At 40.3% G+C, this 17,473-nt stretch overlaps 1 protein-coding gene across 8 annotated transcripts in view; it reads left to right on the top strand.

Annotated features, from left to right (window-relative positions):
• Nucleotides 1-3,486: 3,486 nt before the first annotated feature.
• The window catches only part of mybpc1 (myosin binding protein C1), a 29,471-nt gene continuing 15,484 nt past the window's right edge, over nucleotides 3,487-17,473 (top strand). The window contains exons 1-12 of one of the 8 annotated variants that reach the window (XM_028953799.1): nucleotides 3,487-3,814; nucleotides 7,058-7,075; nucleotides 8,006-8,077; nucleotides 11,261-11,311; nucleotides 12,203-12,241; nucleotides 13,314-13,355; nucleotides 14,077-14,187; nucleotides 14,308-14,456; nucleotides 14,605-14,722; nucleotides 14,794-14,848; nucleotides 16,238-16,294; nucleotides 16,718-16,726. In XM_028953799.1, the coding sequence (XP_028809632.1) occupies nucleotides 3,793-3,814; nucleotides 7,058-7,075; nucleotides 8,006-8,077; nucleotides 11,261-11,311; nucleotides 12,203-12,241; nucleotides 13,314-13,355; nucleotides 14,077-14,187; nucleotides 14,308-14,456; nucleotides 14,605-14,722; nucleotides 14,794-14,848; nucleotides 16,238-16,294; nucleotides 16,718-16,726 (743 nt within the window). In that variant the 5' untranslated portion in view covers nucleotides 3,487-3,792. Of the gene's footprint in view, nucleotides 3,815-7,057; nucleotides 7,076-8,005; nucleotides 8,078-11,260; nucleotides 11,312-12,199; nucleotides 12,242-13,313; nucleotides 13,356-14,076; nucleotides 14,188-14,307; nucleotides 14,457-14,604; nucleotides 14,723-14,793; nucleotides 14,849-16,237; nucleotides 16,295-16,717; nucleotides 16,727-17,473 lie in introns of all 8 variants that reach the window. The other 7 variants (XM_028953798.1, XM_028953803.1, XM_028953801.1 and 4 more) reach the window with 7 other exon arrangements.

Genomic DNA, 17,473 nt, shown 5'->3' with positions numbered 1-17,473 from the left:
CTTATTTTTACTGTGTAGGGTTGGCACTCAGGCTCTTGTTTCTTTAACACAGACAATACAGCTCTTGCAGTTTTGCTTTCCACTTCTAATATCAGACGAATCCGCCCTTATCTGTCAACCCAGGCCACCCAACTACTGGTTCAGTCCTTAGTAATCTCAAGATTGGATTACTGCAACTCCCTTCTAGCTGGTCTACCACTATGTTCCATCCGACCTCTACAACTCATACAAAATGCAGCAGCGCGACTGATCTTCAACCTTCCCAAATTCTCCCACATCACCCCTCTGCTACGCTCCCTCCACTGGCTCCCAGTAGCTGCACGCAGGTTCAAAATACTGATGCTGGCCTTCAAAGCCAAACATGGAGTAGCACCATCCTACCTCACAGCCCTTATTACACCTCACACTGCACCTCGTATACTCCGAGCCTCCAGTACTGCTCGCCTGGTCCCTCCATCGCTAAAGGTAAAAGGAAAACATTCATCTAGATTCTTCTCTGTCTTGGCCCCTCGGTGGTGGAATGAACTTCCCCTCGAGGTCAGAACCGCTCAGTCACTGAGTACTTTCAAACGACAGCTCAAGACCTTCCTCTTTAGAGAATATTTAGATTAACTTTTAACTTTCTTATTGTCGAACTTGTGTACAGAGTCTACAACAAGAGTGAATAAAAAGATTGTATTCATAGTTGGGGTCCTAGTGAACCGGAATTGATCTCTTCATCGATGGTAACTTGAAAGCATGTTGTAAGTCGCTCTGGATAAGGGCGTCTGCCAAATGCCGTAAATGTAAATGTAGTGTGGAGCATAACTTCAAAACCATATAACCTGCCAGAGTGCCGTTTCCATGTGTGTCACTTTTAAGTGCTAGCTCATCAATGACATTAGAGCCAATGATGGGACAGTTTGTGTACATTGTGTACATTGAACCGAGTGCTGAGATAACATACTGGTTGACCATCAAGTGCATACCACTGACAGAGAAGAACCTGCCCCCATTTTTCAGCATGTGGTGCAGAGGTTTGGTTCTTCTTAATTTGTGATTCCCTGTTTTCTGTTCATATTTCTGAACCCTCTGCATTCATCGTTCCTCTCCCTCCCCCTCCCCCTCAGGCGTTACACTTTCCACACCGGCAGAGAATTTTGTTCTTAAACCATGTGAACTGAATGATTATAATATTCCATGATTATAATACTTCAATATTTATTAATGTCTATTGGTCAGAATAGGTTCCTGTCATTGTTGTTGTTCTGAATGAGTTCTAATCTGCCCTTTACAAAGTGCAGAAATGGACCTTTAATTTTTTGTGTAGTAAAGGGAAAACCTGTATTAAACACAATGTGAACTAGTAGTTCAAATGTATCTGTTTGTGTATGTATCAGTGTGTGTTTTTTTAATTAGCAGTTGGTGCACTGACATGGAGGATTTTTGACTGTGTGTATTTGAATACCATATACTTACCACTAGGGGACATCCGAAACTTTCCACTGCTTGGTCCTGATGGGTGATTTCACGTCTCAAGCTCCTGTGTGATGCGTGCCTAGCCCAGTAGAGACATCCCTCGGCAAATGGTTTGGTGTGCTTCTTGCGGCAGTTCCACATGATGCCATTCCAAGCCCTGCCTTTGCCACTGAAGCCAACACTGAGTTATATATGGGTGAACAGTGCTGTGTCTGTTTGTTACTATTAAAGGCCACATAGTGTCAACCATCTGTATCAAGTAAACTGGTCACCCAGCACTTTCAGTCATGTGGAATTGTTTGATTTTAAGCATTTCACTAAAAAAAAAATGGTGCCCCTCGACACACAAGGCATCACAAATAAATGAAATGACAGTCCTTAAGACCAAATCAGCCACAGGTGTTCCTTTTAATGTGTTTTTGGTTGATTAGGAGAGTTCTTAGGTGAAACACAGTGACTATTGAATAGAGTTTTGACAGTCAAAGTTTAATTACAAATCTGTCCAAGTCCTTTTTTCTATATTGGGTGTTTGTATAAATTCAGAAGAAAGATGCATAGGTTACAAGGGGCGGGGCTTGCAGTGTTTGTAGGTGTGGTGTTTACTTGCTAAATGTAAAGCTTTATCTCCTTCACTAAACATAAGAGTAGGGATATAGAATGTTTGCTGTATAGTTGTGTAATCATGAAAAACCTTTTTTTTTGTTGTGGTTGTTCTGCCTATTTTTATGTTTTTAATTTTCTTGTTAGGGCCTGGACCTGAAGGCACACGTGCAGACATAACAGATCTGGAGGATGAAGCAGAGAGACTGGATCGTGGATCCAGGAGCAGCTCATGGACGTGCGTGGGGGCACTCAGCGGGAGCACAGTGTTCAGTGAGCCGCTCCGGTTCAGGAGTTACCACGGCGTAGTGGTTCACAAAGGCATCAGGCTTTGCATCATTACCGGCCGTGGCTGATAGATCCATGGGCTGGTCTCAATCGTAGTCAAGGGACAGGCGAGCGGTCAAACACATAGGGGGCAAAACAAAGGGTCGTCAAGAAAAACAGGCAGTTGCCGTGGCGCTTGGTTGAGCAGACAGTGGACAAGCTGTTTATACCTGATGCTGACCCCGGCCATGACTACTTCCAGGTGAAAATCTGACCCTGTCAGCCATGACATGTCTCTACTAGCAGCAAAAAAGATTTCTCAGCTCGACATATAGACATTACATGCCATTAAAAACAACAACCTTACTTATAATGTATTGTTAAAATGGCTTTTTCATTTGTAATTTGCAGATTGTCTGCACTTATATTAGTGCTGCATGGAACATGGTTTAAAATTCCCTTTTTGGAAAATAAATCCTGTATTTTGGGATTCAGTGAAATTTGGGGAAGGAGCTGTGCAGATAGCGTGTAAAAAAATAACGCAACACCCGAGGGGTAGATAAGAAACAGTTAAGCAGCAGTTACTATGTAATAATTTATAAGTAAGCCTTCCTTACTTACATGTGAGAAATGTAGAAACCTTCTAAATATAGACCTTATTATACCATTACATACATCCAACCAGCTTTTACCAGACTGATTGTTTAGGCCAGGATTGTTGGACAGAATCCCTGTAGGATTACTGATCTTTCACACTTGGCACCAATGTGAGTGCTTTACTCAAAGCCCTATATCCAAACCTTCACTTGTTTGAGGGAAATTATTGTTTCAGGCTTGTTTTATTGTCAAGGGCTCAGTATCCTCAGAAACCTTTTTTGCACTTGTGGCCACCGCTAAGCCCTGACATGGATAGTCTTTGGGGGGGACAGAGAAGTGGGGGTGCTGTAATCCTTGTAGCTAAAGCACAAGACTAGCAGACAGGCGGGGTGCCATCCCTAAACTGGTGAGTGGTGTGCGTTGGAAAGCCACTAAGCTATGGCATGGGACAAGGGGCAGAGGGAGTGAGAGTGGAAAAGAATACAACAGAGAGAGTGAGTGGGAGCCAACCCTGAGCCTGAGCCCTAGGATTTCCAAACTGGTGAGAGGCTTTGGAGGAGATGCTTGGGTTGGGGGTCAGAATGATGGAGGTTTAGTGGCCCCTTGCATGCACACAGAGGTGTGGCCACTAGCCACTATATATAAGACCCTAGGTTTCCATCTTCTCTAGATTTGATACTGTTCTGTCTGCGTGGCCCCAGCTCAGGGTCGGTTGAGTTTTCTCAATTATAACATTCTTAAATCCTTCCACAAGGCGTCCCGGTGCTTCTTTTTCTTCTTTTTCATTGTCTTTCTGCATTACTCCTGGCATCCCACACCTGAGCAACACTGAGAAACGGCTCACGCGCTTCGCGCTGGTAACGCTTCACAATGCCTGAACCCACCAAGAAAGGTAGGAGTGCTACTTGACATTCTTACTTATGTAACTTATTCTTGTTGGCATACTGTTCACTGGATTCCTCCCTTTTGTGAAGTTATGTGCTAATGGCCAAGATCCTGTATGGATGGCTGCAACGTGATCTTTCACGTATTTGCCTTTTGGTCTTTTATAAAAAAAAAACCCCAAAACAACACTGATTTAAGAAAAAAAATTTTCTTGGACAAGGACTGATTGCCTGGCACAACATTATAGTTGAGCTTTGCAATATGATCACTCCTTTGCTCTCTGTCTTCTTTTTGGAATTCAGAAAGTGACTTTGGTATTGTATTACTTGCCCATCAGGGGGTTCAGCGAGTTCCAAGAGGATGGTTACCATAAAAAGATGGGCATATATTAAGAATTTGTTTCAGTCAAGGTGAAAGCTGAAATGAGTAGAGGACTAGATTCTGGTTGACTGTGGCTGTTGGTGGATGATTTCCAGGACCATCTTAATGCATGATGCAACATGGGATGTTACAGCCAGGTTTGGAGGGCTCCCACTGGGCAAATGCCCCTGGTTGATGGATGTATTAAAGGTGATAATGCAGGGGGCGGCTCTGGTTCTCAGAGGTACTGTTGAGACGTGATGGATGTTTGAACATGAGTCCAGGCTGCCGGGTCACTTTGATGTGAATGGTGCAATTTAGCCTTACATTGTTGCAAACTGCTTTTATGGACATCAATAGTCTTTTATCACAGCTTGTGTTTATTTTTTATGTATTTAGTTACACCTTTGGATATCCACAGTTTCAATTTTCAGTTTCAATCACACCTTACTGCAGGGAATTTATATTCCTCGGCCAGTATTTTGAAACGGTGAACCCCAACCCAGAGACAGTGGGAATTACGACAGTGAGGTATGACAGGGATTCGAGTTTGATTGACGTGACTGACATTTAAATAGCTCTCATAAAGCAGCGCCAGATTTTTTTGTTGGCTTCAGGGATCATGACAAGTGTTGATCACTGTCACCAGCATTCACAATGAACTGTGATGGTTTTACCATCAGGGATGAATATAAAAGCTCAAGTGCCAAAGCAAGACTCTACAGATGATCATGTGGTTACATTGCAAACCAACAAAAATGATAAATAAAGAAACAGGAATGATAGGATTGATCATAATAGCAGGTGCCACTCGAAGGATCATATAAAATAAAGACTGACAAAACATTTGCAAAATAAAAAATAGATTTGTTTAATTACTTTCAATGAAGTGCAACGCAATCCAGGCCTGCATAAAATAAACAGCCAATGGGCCAACATGTCACTGAAGCAGAGGGTTGATTGACAGAAATGGCAGTCTGTTTCTCAGTTGGAAATCACATTGTCCTTTATAAACATCATGGACGGTTGTAATTCTGAGGATTCTAAAGGTTTTAAAAAGGGTAGAGGAAGATTGAAAGATGAGTTGAGACCAGCACACCAGGGAACTGAATTCCAAACCCTGAAAATAGTTCAGAATGAAGACTTTAATCCCCATCTTTTCTCTTCTTGTGCCCTCACTCGCTGTGTCTGTCCTCTCAGTGGCCTCGAAATAGGACATTAAAAAGTCCATGATCTCAAGGCTGGTCACATAAGTTAGAACGCAGTTAAAAAGACATAGGACCATGGGGCTGTCAAAGGTTCCTGTTTGTTAACAATGGTGCCACGTGCTGTCTTAGAGCAGTGACTGCCTCTACATATATTTGTGCTCCGGGCATTAACTCACCACCCCATAAATCAGACCTTAGGTAAACAGCGTCCATTGGTGTTCCCCTGGGGTCTCCAGTCTCATCACTTCTCAATAGCTCAAAGGAGCCACCTTGTCCAAGATTTACAGGAGGTCACTGCCATCAGCATTTGTGTGCTGCTTGAGTATTCCGGATATTTACTATAAGAGATTTATGGATATTGTGCATTGATGGGGAATGAAGCAAACCAGTTCTCTTGGGCAAGTGGGGCTGGAAAAGACAATGGGGTGGGAACCATAGCTGTTTATTTGCAGTGGAGAGAATTAAAAAGATCTATATTAAGCATATGAAGCAATGACAGCACTTTGGTTCTGGCTGAGAGTCGGATGAGCCAGTCTGTCCGCACGACAGCAGCAGCAACAGCTGCACATACCTGCAGCATGGTCAGCTGCGCCAGGAGGTAAAACAATACCTTTCTCGGCTCTTATAATGGACCAGGATAAGACAGCAAGAGAATGTGAAGTTACAGCGTTGCATTCAAGGACTTCTCTACCCGGTGATGTACTCAGACTGTGAAAGGGATCCCAGAGATGAAATGAGGGAATTAGAAACAAGAATGGCAGGCAAAACATAAGAGGAAGAAGACCAAGAGATGAGAAGAATGGAAGAGAGGAATTTGGAATACAAACACTGAAAGGAGATAAACCTGAGGTCTACATCCAGAGCCACAGAAAGTTTGAGGAATGAGATGAGGAGGAGTTGTGAGTCACAAGGCCTTCAGTCAGAGCCTCTCGCACAGGGCCAGCTTTGACATGGGCCCATGTGCAATGCTCAGTATTCCTGCAGCGTCGTTAACAAAGGACCCATCGTTCCTGCCACGCCAGGATGCTGGCATCATTACAGTATTCACAAGACGCCATGCCAGCACTCATCAGTTGGTGGAAATGGATGGATGAGGACACGTGATTCCAACAGAGCTGTCTGTTTAGGCTTGACATCATGGGACAAGCATTACATGTTAGCACATATTCTTTAAATAACAAATCCTTCGAAACTGCTTTTAATTTCTCAATTCTGACAGCTATGCTTTCTTCATAAACAGAAGTTCATGGGAAATGCTGTTATGGTGCTATAATGGACCACATATCTGTATAATAATTAAAAATTTTCTTATTTGATATTCTTGTGTCTCTGATGAATGGTAATTTTTAAAAGATTTTATCAATTTGAGAACTCGGAAAGTTATGATATTTTTTTTCTTTACTCTAATAGGGCTCACTCTCACATCTCTTGACATTGGAAAAAATTATTAAGAGAAGATGCACGTTTGTGTTTGGGGTTGGGTTGTACATTTTTTATAGTGGATTATGGCAATTAGTTATGCTTTAAGATTTTACCTCAAGCTCATAAACGTATCTCCATACGTGTGGTTTAAGCAAGTAAGCACTGTTTGAATAAAAGTATTTTCTGCAAAGGATGCACTTCTAATGAATGACTGTACTATGAATGACTGCATATTAAAATATTTTCCCTTTTTGTTCTAGATGAAGGCCAACTTGAAGGTGAGTAGTGGTTCAGAAACCCAGCCCTTTACAATCTTGCCAAAGTTAATATGATTGAAAAATCTCTAAACTCTGTGGTCACTGGTCATGATAAGAGCTGATGTTGTCACAATCTGTAAACCCCAGATGTGATTGAATGTACAGTACAGAGAGCAGTACTATCAGTTAGTCGGGTGCGTGAGCAGAAGCACATTACAGTGATAACCGGTGCGCTGATTAGACAAAGTAAAAGTTTATGTGTTATGTGTCCCTCAACAACCACAGTGACATCAGTGTAAATTTGCAAACGCTGTCACCCCAGCATGTATATTGAAACGTGCAAATTAGTTTGTAGAACTTGTTCAGTGATTCGCTTTGTGTGCTGTGTGGTTGCTGTGTGTGTGTGCGTGTGTTTGTAATCTGTGGTCAGATGTGATGACAGTACTCAGAATATCGACATACCAACAGGCAGCCAGCTGATCCAGCAATGTTGACTCAGCTGACACCTCCACTCCACGTGACCACAGTCTCTGTCTTGCTATTGGCCCTTGTTTATGCCATGACGTGACCTTGAAGCTTTACCAGCATCCATCTTGAGCCTTACTTTTTGTGTACGTCTTTGACACAGGGAGAGACAAAGGATGTGAACTAGAGGTATACATTGGAACAAATGCACGTCCAAATGATCATTTCATCCATGTAGTGTGCTGTAAATCTTTTCTCCCACTTAGTAGGCCATGTTCAGGGTGTCATAAGCTGCTATGGACCAAAAATGTTCTTCCTCCTGCCGCCCTTTTGTGTGTATGTGGACCTGTACTGTCACATTGCTCTGCAATGTTCTATGCTGCAGTTGCATGGGAGTGGGTGATAGATGTGGTAGTTTGTGCGCATACTAAAGCTGTGCGATTTGCAGCAGCGATTGCAATACCGGTGTGTTTGTCATACACTCAGAGAGTCTTGGTCCAGACAATTCAGATGCCCTACCCACACCTGAGATCACTCTCGAGGTGTCTCCACCCCAAGGTACGTGGTTTGAATTCGTGTTCCCTCGCATTCTCTCAATTTTCCCGTATTCCCTCTTTTCTTCCCTCCTTTCCGTTTTCTTTCTTTTGTTCCCTTTTTACACCACCACCATTCTGACATCACGAGTGGTTTTTGTGTGGGTCGCACACTTCAAAGCTGATCCACGGTTCTGCTGCTTTTATTCTGGGTGTCCTCGTGCAGCTTCTGGGCACATTAGGGCACAGGATGATTTAACGTATATTTATCACAATTTTCTTTTAACCTATTTGCTCCATCACATATGTTATTTAGTGGATGTCTGTAAAGAGGAAAGTCTCAGCTATACCAACATTGTCTGTATGCATGTGATATTTTCAACTTTTTGATCAAAAGTCAAACGTACCCTACACATACATCCACACATTGTACAATCATGCTCATATAGCAATATAAAAAATATAGTAGGATGTTTTCATATAAATCTACAGAAATGAATATTACTTACCAAATACAACAAAGCCAACCAAAAATTGTTGAAATCCTTTTAGTGCATGAAAGAGAAAAAGTATCATGTGCAAGAAACATTGGATTACAATGTGAGAGAAATCAATTGATTTTGCATCCATCTTGCTCATTCATCATTCTTGTGTTCACATCAGTGGACATCACTGTCTTGTTCGTTGTTATAGACACATGTATGAAACATGTAAATACGCTATTCATGCCTTTAGTCAATAATTCGAATAGGCAAAATAGTGAATCTGACATTCTTGAACACATCCAGTGCATGGCCCTTCTGATAATAAGCATCATCATTGCATAAAACTGCCAGAGAATGGAGAATATAGCAAAAATGCACTTTAATATGATATCTCACCAATTACTGTCTATTTTCTTAGCCTTTTAGCTTGCTCTAGTGATATTAATGGCATTTACAAACCATTTGACTTGGAGGTTGAGTTGCTTTCAGTCCAAATTACAGCATTGGAATTTAGCAATTGTGATGCCATACATTTTTTAATTCATTCTTTCTAGGGAGTCAGGTGTCTATGGGGAAATTTAAGCTCTGCCCAAAAAGCAATGCACACACACACACACACACATATACAATCAACTCACAAAAATGCAATACTAATGCTGCTAATTACATTTGCTTACCTTGCTGGTTGGATGTTCATCTTTTGCCTTCACCCATACTGACCTCGGCCAGGGACAGCACCCTGTGAGGGCTGGGTGTCAGCATTGGATACTGAAGGAATCATTACTGTTTGTGGAGTTGTACACTCCAAAGGTACAGTATGATTTGGGGGAAGAAGCACAGTTTTACCGTCTGGCCTGTAACTTCATTAGCTCATACACACAGTATGCTGAAAATGAATTACAAAGAAAAACTAGTTTCTTTGTAACTAAAAACAATTTCTAGAATAATTTTCTTTGCTGGGCCAATAAAAAAAAACTTTGCTTCTTTGGGCTAGAATAAACAAATGGATATGGCTGATTCTTAAATGTGTAATTATATTGGACAATAGTTAAAATGTATAAATATACGGTCAAAAGTTGTAAGTTTAGTGTTTAGTGTAACCATTTCAATGGGTAGTTTATAGAGAAGAGTATCAGTCTTGTTCATAAATGTTTATGTCTAGCAACTCATATAGATGCTGTGCTTTTGCTGTAGCTGTAGTTTGCATGCACAAAGCTTGCTTCTCTAGAGTGGCAATGTGTCTGCTGTGCAGAGCCCGTAGCCGAGGGCAAAGACCCTATAGACACCAATGGGAAGGATGTCACAGAACCACAGCCAAAAGTCAATGAGCCTGAGCCCATTGCAGCCAGTTTCTCAGAACCTGAACCAATGGTGGTTGAGAAAACGGTGCCAAATGTGGTTGAGGTGACAGAGCCAGACCCTGTCATGTCAGAGGTCACCAAACTGATACCTATTGTGGCTGAGGTGAAGGATCTGGAACCCATAGTGACTGAGCCAGTAGAGATTGTAGAGATAAAGGAGGAAGCCCCCAGCACCTTCCCTATTCCAGGTGAGTAAAACTCAGTATGATGCTATTAATACTCAGTTAGTCAGTCTGATCCATAAGCATCATTTAGGGTGGTCCACTGCAGGATATTTGTAAAGAACACTGTTGCCTGTCCTGCTTTTCACTGTTACTCAATGCGGAAGAAAATTTGTTTGTATCTGGGAAGATGACAGGGTGCTATGCATTAAGTCTTATTTAGCACCATTAAAATGTGAACTTTTCAACCAGGCAATGATAACTGAGTAGGAACAGAATGTTTTAGTGCGAATAGTGATGCTCATTCAGAGACAAGACATGCCTGAACAGCAAAAGCCCCATGATATGCAGTTATGTAATTATTTCCCCCTCACTCAATCCAGGTGTGATTGATAGCATACCTGTAGTTTTGCAGATGTGTGTAGTTTCTACACTTTTTTTGTGGGGTAGGGGAGTTCACATTCAATCAGATTTAACTTCTCTAGAACAAGCCTGGGAATGTCATGGGCAGCCTATTAAACTTGCTGTAAATTATTTATTTAATACTGAAAACTTAAATAAGGACTGAGTCTGTAATTTGTAGGGACGCAAAAAAAATTAGATTGGAAAATAAAGAGTCGAGAGTGTTTTATATATGTAAAACAATATGTAAAACTAGATAGATAGATATATAGATATGTATAGAAGTGAGTGAATAAATATTTATGTGCGTCAGAGATTTTAGACCATCCAATGATATTTCAGATTTGTAAACCATTTTTTTCCCCCTTGAATTCATGGTCAGCTAACAATTCACTCTTTCATGAATGGGCCATAGCCTCATACATGCCTCTCACACAAGGCCAGCAAAATGCTCTGTAACTTACTAACTGACTGACTTACTGTTCATTCCCCCAATTGCAGAACAGCACGTGTTTCTGCATAAGTAAGTCGGCTTTTCATATTACATTTCATCACACACAGACACAGACTCACTTTGACCTATGAGCTCACCTAATTCAGATTTGTATGATCATCCCAGCACTTCACGCTCAAGCTTTCTTTGTCCCTCTCTCTCACATGCTCCACTCTGTTCTTTCACACAAGCTTGTGTGGTCTTTGACAACCCCATTTTGGCATAAAGTTTGTTATTCCGGTGTTCTCATGATGGGCATGGAGCACATTAATAGGTGCTGCTGTGTCAATCACACCTTTATTACAGATAAAGATGATGATGCAACCACCAGCACCCCATCACCTCCTCCCCCTTCAGGTTGGTAATCAGAAAAAACATCCTAACAATCATGCCACGTCAGATCTTTCCTGAGTCTGTTGCTATGGAGACTGTGTAGTAATACCCAGAGATATTTACCATGGAGATTGCCATGGAGATCCTGTTGTCATGGAGAAGAGTATTATAAATAAAGGGCAACAGCAAAGATTTTCATTTGCTTTATGTTTGACTTCTCTGAACAGTGTATTGTTTCATAATGGTTATGGTTTGATTTCACCAATGAAAATAATCATTTATTTAAAAATTGTACATGTGTACAGCTATGCAAGAAACGTATGATGATCTTTTGGAAACTTTCAAGCAGACGGATGAGGGTAAAAGTGTGTGTATAAATTATATGTGTGTATACACTTTTACCATCTGTCTGCTTGAAAGTTTCCAAAAGATTATCATACGTCACTTGAATATTGGATCAGTAAGAACTCACAACTGTAGTTTGTATGTACATTGAATATAGAACAACCTCAAAGTTTTATGTGATCTTTTAGATTTTTTTTTATGTCACGAGTAAAAAGCATTATTTATATTTCATTTCAAAATGAATAATTGCAAATATATATATATAAATAAATGTCACGTTGGAAATCCACTGTACTGTTAAACCAATGTGTGAGTAACTGGTGCAGCATTACCTTCATATGGTATCAATCGTATCAAGGTAATGATTTTAAATAAACTAATATCTAGAACCTGTGAATTCATCTGTTTATGAATACATAAACATTTACATTTTAATTTTTATTTTTTTCTATTCACACACTCATGATAAGAATATACAAACAAAACTGTGTAAGTCAGGAAATACATAACAATTACAAGAGCCACAAAAAAAAAAGTAATAACCCTAAATGCTCTGTTTTCTTCCAGAAGAAGGCAATACACCCAAGAAACTGTCTATTGATCTTCCTAGTAAGACTTCTATATTAATACTCAAATTGTAGTATTGAATTATTAGAATTATAATTAATAATCCATATATTTTTTTACTGTAAACAGTAAACCCGATAGCAAAATTGACATGTCACATTAAAGAAATAATAGACTATAGATAAATATACAATATACACAAATTTAGAGTTAATACTATTGTTAACAATGTGAGAAAATGTTGCATTTGACTGGCAACTGCATTATGTCAGAATTCGAAAAGTCTGTGTAATACCGCAGTTATATATTTATGTATACACTGATCAGCCATAACATTATGAGTTGGCCCTCCTTTTGCTACCAAAACAGACCTGATCTGTCAGGGCATGCTTTCCACTAGATCTTTAAATGTCTGCTGCGCACATAGTCATCAATAGCAGAAGTCCTATATATATAGGTGTTTTGGGATCTGACCTGTTTTCCAGCACAACCCACAGATGCTCAATTGGATTGAGATTTAAGAGGCCAAGTGAAAACCCTCAAACTCATTGTTGTGTTCCACAAACCAGTCTTGTACCATTTTTGCTGTGTGGCAGGGTGCATTATCCTGCTGAATGAGGGCACTGCCCTAATAGAATACTGTTTCCATAATGGCGTGTACTTGGTCAGCAGCAATGTTGAGGTAGGTGGTCAGAGTAACATCCGTGTGAATGCAGGACCCAAGGTTCCTGAGCAGAACTTTGCCCAAAGCATCACACTGCATCACAATGCCTCCACTGGCTTCCTTTACTGCATACTGGTGCCAAGCCTTTAAATGAAAAGATTGCCATTTTGGAGATGCTCTGAGCCATCTGTCTAGTCATGACATACCGAGACTTGTCACCATATGCATTCTTTCTGCTTTCAACAAATCAGGACAACGTGTTTACTTGCTGTCTAATATATTCCACCTACTGCCGGTTACCACTGTAACATGATAATCAATGATATTCACTTCATCTGTCAGTAATCATAATGTTTTGGCTGATCGTTGTATGTGTCCATGTGTGTTGCACTGAATTTTACAGTACTATTTACTATAATATGCTGTAAACTTCTTTCTGTCTTTGTTTAGATGATAGCGTGCCTGAGTCAGCTATGGGGAGGAAAGACTCAGGTAACTCAGGATGACTGTTCAAAATCCTGACCTCTGGTCCTGTTTGTAAAGAAAAATATTCCTTGGTTGTTTCCTTGATTGGTAAAATGTTCATTTTACCACTAATGCTGGCCTAATGGAATATTACCTGTCTTATATGTTTGGTTTCATTAAGCCAAAGGAGCATTGCACCATGGAAAGACCTGGTTTCCTTAAACATCATAGATCCCTACTTCTTTCTCCTCCCCACTGCTTATAGGAGATGCTATGAGTTTTTGGAAATTGACGTCTTTTAATCCATGGGTAAACGAACACTCGTTTCCCTATTGAGATTTTAGTGGAATTCCAGTGTCTTTGAAAGGTAGGTCATATGAATTATTGTGAACTATTGCTGAGCAGCCACAGGTTTTAAAGAGGTATCCTTTTTGCCACGGGTCTCGAGGGAAAAATGAACTGAATGTTCTTGTTCCGAATCCTTAGAAGACGAATGGAGTGAGAGAGGATGTGAATGGTCTTTAGGCCTGATACACCACATTCTGTATACTAATCATGTGAAAGATCCAGCCACAGGTCGCCTTTTTCCCATAACGTTTTTATGCTTGCCATGCTGCTGTATGCTTTCCAGCTCGTGGTGGACCTAGAATGTAGAATGTCTAAATCTGTTTGTAATGGTATGTGTGTGATGTATGTAAACGTGCATGTAAATGTCTATTTCAATGATATCTTGTTCCTTACTGGCTAGTGTGGTCCCTGGGGGAGGGGCAACTTCCCGAAGACATAGACAAGCAGATTGAGACCCCTCCTCTCTCCACCCTTCTAATTGAGAAGCCCCTGGGCGGATCTATTACCGTGGGTAAGTATATCACATACAAAGGACTACGAAAAGTGTGTACACAACCACGACTGAACTACTATGCACAGTATACACAAGCACGAAATGATTTGTGACACTTTCGGTAATACATGGTGCAAGGTGGAGATATCACCTTCATTGCCAAGGTGGAGGCCAAAGATCTTCTACGAAAACCCAGCATTAAGTGGTTCAAAGGAAAATGGATGGATTTGGCCAGCAAGACTGGGAAGCACTTGCAGCTGAAAGAGTCCTTTGACCGTTTCACAAAGGTACCGTACAAAACTGAAAACTTTACGCTGAAAAAGCAGCATACAGACCAGCTCTGACTACCAAGACCAATCAACATACATTAGTGCATTTATTGTGTTTAGTTGAGTTTCCAAATTTGCTTCACATTTGTTTCGTTGTCCCGACCAGATCCACACTTTTGAGATGCACATCATTAAGGCCAAGGAAAACTATGCAGGGAACTACAGGTGTGAGGTCACTTACAAGGACAAATTTGACAGCTGTTCTTTTGATCTTGAAGTGAAAGGTTTGTAGTTTTCACTCATTTTAAGAATTCGGAATATGATTCATGTGATTAATTTTTGTGTATCTTTCCAGATGTGCCTGAGCAGACCTCTCAGGCTATTGATATTCGTTCTGCATTTAAAAGAAGGTAACAAGTCATTTTGTCCATGCCAAATTACAGAAGGCAGATAGAATATTTGCAAAACCATAGAATATGTACAAAGCCATTATGAACTGAGAATTGTTGAAGGAAGTGAAAAAGTCCAATATTGCACAAAATGTTTACATTGGAATAAGGACAGACACGATTCCTTAATTAAATTACTTTCATTAAGCTACATCTTTATTCAAAACACTCTCATTCTATTAATTGCACTCACACTTCAGGACACATGGTTAGTAGAGGAGGTTATCTACAAAGAAATGAGCCCTATAGAGATTCTTGACGATGGATAGTATTCCACCATTGGGGAACTGCAAACAAGACCAGCCTGGACTGGGATTATCTTGTTTGTACAGTACAGGCAACATTTCATAGTAAACCAGGCAGAGCATACGTCTCAACACCCAGAGATGTCACTCTACACACCCAGACGCAGCCAGAGGAGATCAATCCATAGAACAATTTCAGGGTGAGAACCATATGGACTTAATTGAGCAGAACAGAGATACACATATCAATTCAAAGCTCTTGCCGATGGCAAGAGATATGGATAAATTCTCAATAGTTTTAGATTTATTTAAAACTAAACACACAAATGCAGTTAGTCCCAAATAGGCAAATAAAAAAACAGAGAAAACTGTAGTAAACACTGTCATCCATGTGTTTGAAAAAATATTTTTAACGTTTTAGAAAATGAAATCATCAGACAAAATTGGATCAAAACATGGTCATAATCAGAACATGGCCGTATTGATATAACCATTAACTGAAAATTCCCAGGAAGTAGCATGCTTGATGTTATTTGTGAGCCATGTCATTCGCGGTAGTTAAACGAATATCCAACTTGAGAACGTGGCTTGACAAAAACATGAGCAATTTTTTTTTCCGTCTTCACAATGAACACATGTAACTGAACACGTGTTCTGTTAACTGTTATGTAAGACTGTTTAGCAAAAACCAACCACAGTCATATGTCGTGATGGAAGGCCAACACTTGCATTTTGAACCAACTCTTACCTAAAAACAATGTGGCAGAAAGCAACGCAAACCCATCCCAGCCCGCACTCGTTCTCACAATGTTAAGGCAGCGATGCAGGAACGTTGTGAGAAGGTTGCTGTGTGTTGCCTGGGATAGCTCTAGCAGCACTTACACAAACCCCGCTTTGCTCCGACTCGTATTTTAAGAACGCTGAAGTACAGCAAAGAGTGGATTTTGCGTAAGACCCCAATCGTGCGTTAGCTTGGAACTAACGCGTCGATTGTAATTAGGGCCCCAGATTTGCGTTGGTCTTTTAGCATTGTTGTGCTTGCAGTTCTTTTTTTTTTTTTTTTTGTGATTTAAAATTTCTATTAATCTCTTCCTGTCAACAACAGCAGCGAAGGCCAGGAAGATGCGGGCGAGCTTGACTTTAGTGGGCTGCTAAAACATAGGTGAGACCTCCTGTCTGCTCTGTAAAAGACAGGATCTTTTTTTTTTGCTTTTTTTGTTTCTTAGCCCAATCTTTTTCCCTGATTGGACATCTTGGGTGTCTTCATCCACTTCTTTTTTTATTTGAGGGCTTTTTACTTTCCAGCCCAATATTTTGTATCACAAATCTTGAATCTGTAATGTATTTGAATTATGGCATACTAAATCTTATGCATTGCGGTGTGTACAGTATGTGCATATTCAAATTTTGGAGAAATAGATTAACGCTATTTCTATCACTTTTTAAAAAATGTTTGATTACTTTTTTCAATTATATCTATGTTTTTGTGAGGTGCAACACCACAATCCTTTCATTGTGTATAACAATGAAAAAAAGTGGCTCCATTTATTTTGGCCTTGTCTCTTCTTCTTCCCCACACATTCAGAAATACCAGGTTAGTAGAGTACCGTAGGTAGATTAGACCTTACTGCCGGTAAGTACCAGTAATCTTGTAGCTTCACAGCATGGAATGTAGCTGTAGGAATTGGACAAGCAAGAGTGTTGGCCTACTTAAAAATGGTAACACTTCATTTTATTGGCAGCATTCATAAAAGCTCCATCGCCCGTCAACAATGATGAAAATGGCCCTTTGTGCTGTCAGCAACGGCGGAGACCAGGTTGTTAAGACCTCAAGTCAAAGGCAGCCATTTTCCCATCATCATGACATGCCGTTGGATTTCTTATATATGAAGCTGTGAAATAGTGTTATCAACATACTTATCATGTTGTTATTTGTGTCTAGACAGCTCAAAACTGTTTCCTGTTTATTCCAGCCTTAGCTAATACCCGCCTGAATAAACAGACATAAATGTTTCATTGTAAAGAGGTTAATGTCTGTTGAATAAGTCTGGTTTGCATTAATTTTGTCTTGCCTAACAAAACATTGTCTCACAAATTGTCATGAATTTCACATTTTAACCTTAACCTTGCCTTAACCAGCAGAACATTTTCATTACTACTAGTAAATGCTCTGTTGTAATGAGTGAACTCATCCAGTACAAGTACAAAGGGATGGGCTTATTTCAGGTGGAGGACAGGTTGGATTAAGACTGTTCATCAAGACATGGTCACTAATAAATACCTGCATGCCCCACACTGAAAATGTCCTTATCCCTCTTAATCATGAAGCTAGCTTTCCCCC

The sequence above is a fragment of the Denticeps clupeoides genome, chromosome 15, assembly GCF_900700375.1.
Source record: "Denticeps clupeoides chromosome 15, fDenClu1.1, whole genome shotgun sequence".
In the NCBI taxonomy this organism is placed as follows: Eukaryota; Metazoa; Chordata; class Actinopteri; order Clupeiformes; family Denticipitidae; genus Denticeps; species Denticeps clupeoides.
The sequence above is the reverse complement of the archived record's forward strand: the minus strand, read 5'-3'. Positions and strand labels throughout refer to the sequence as shown.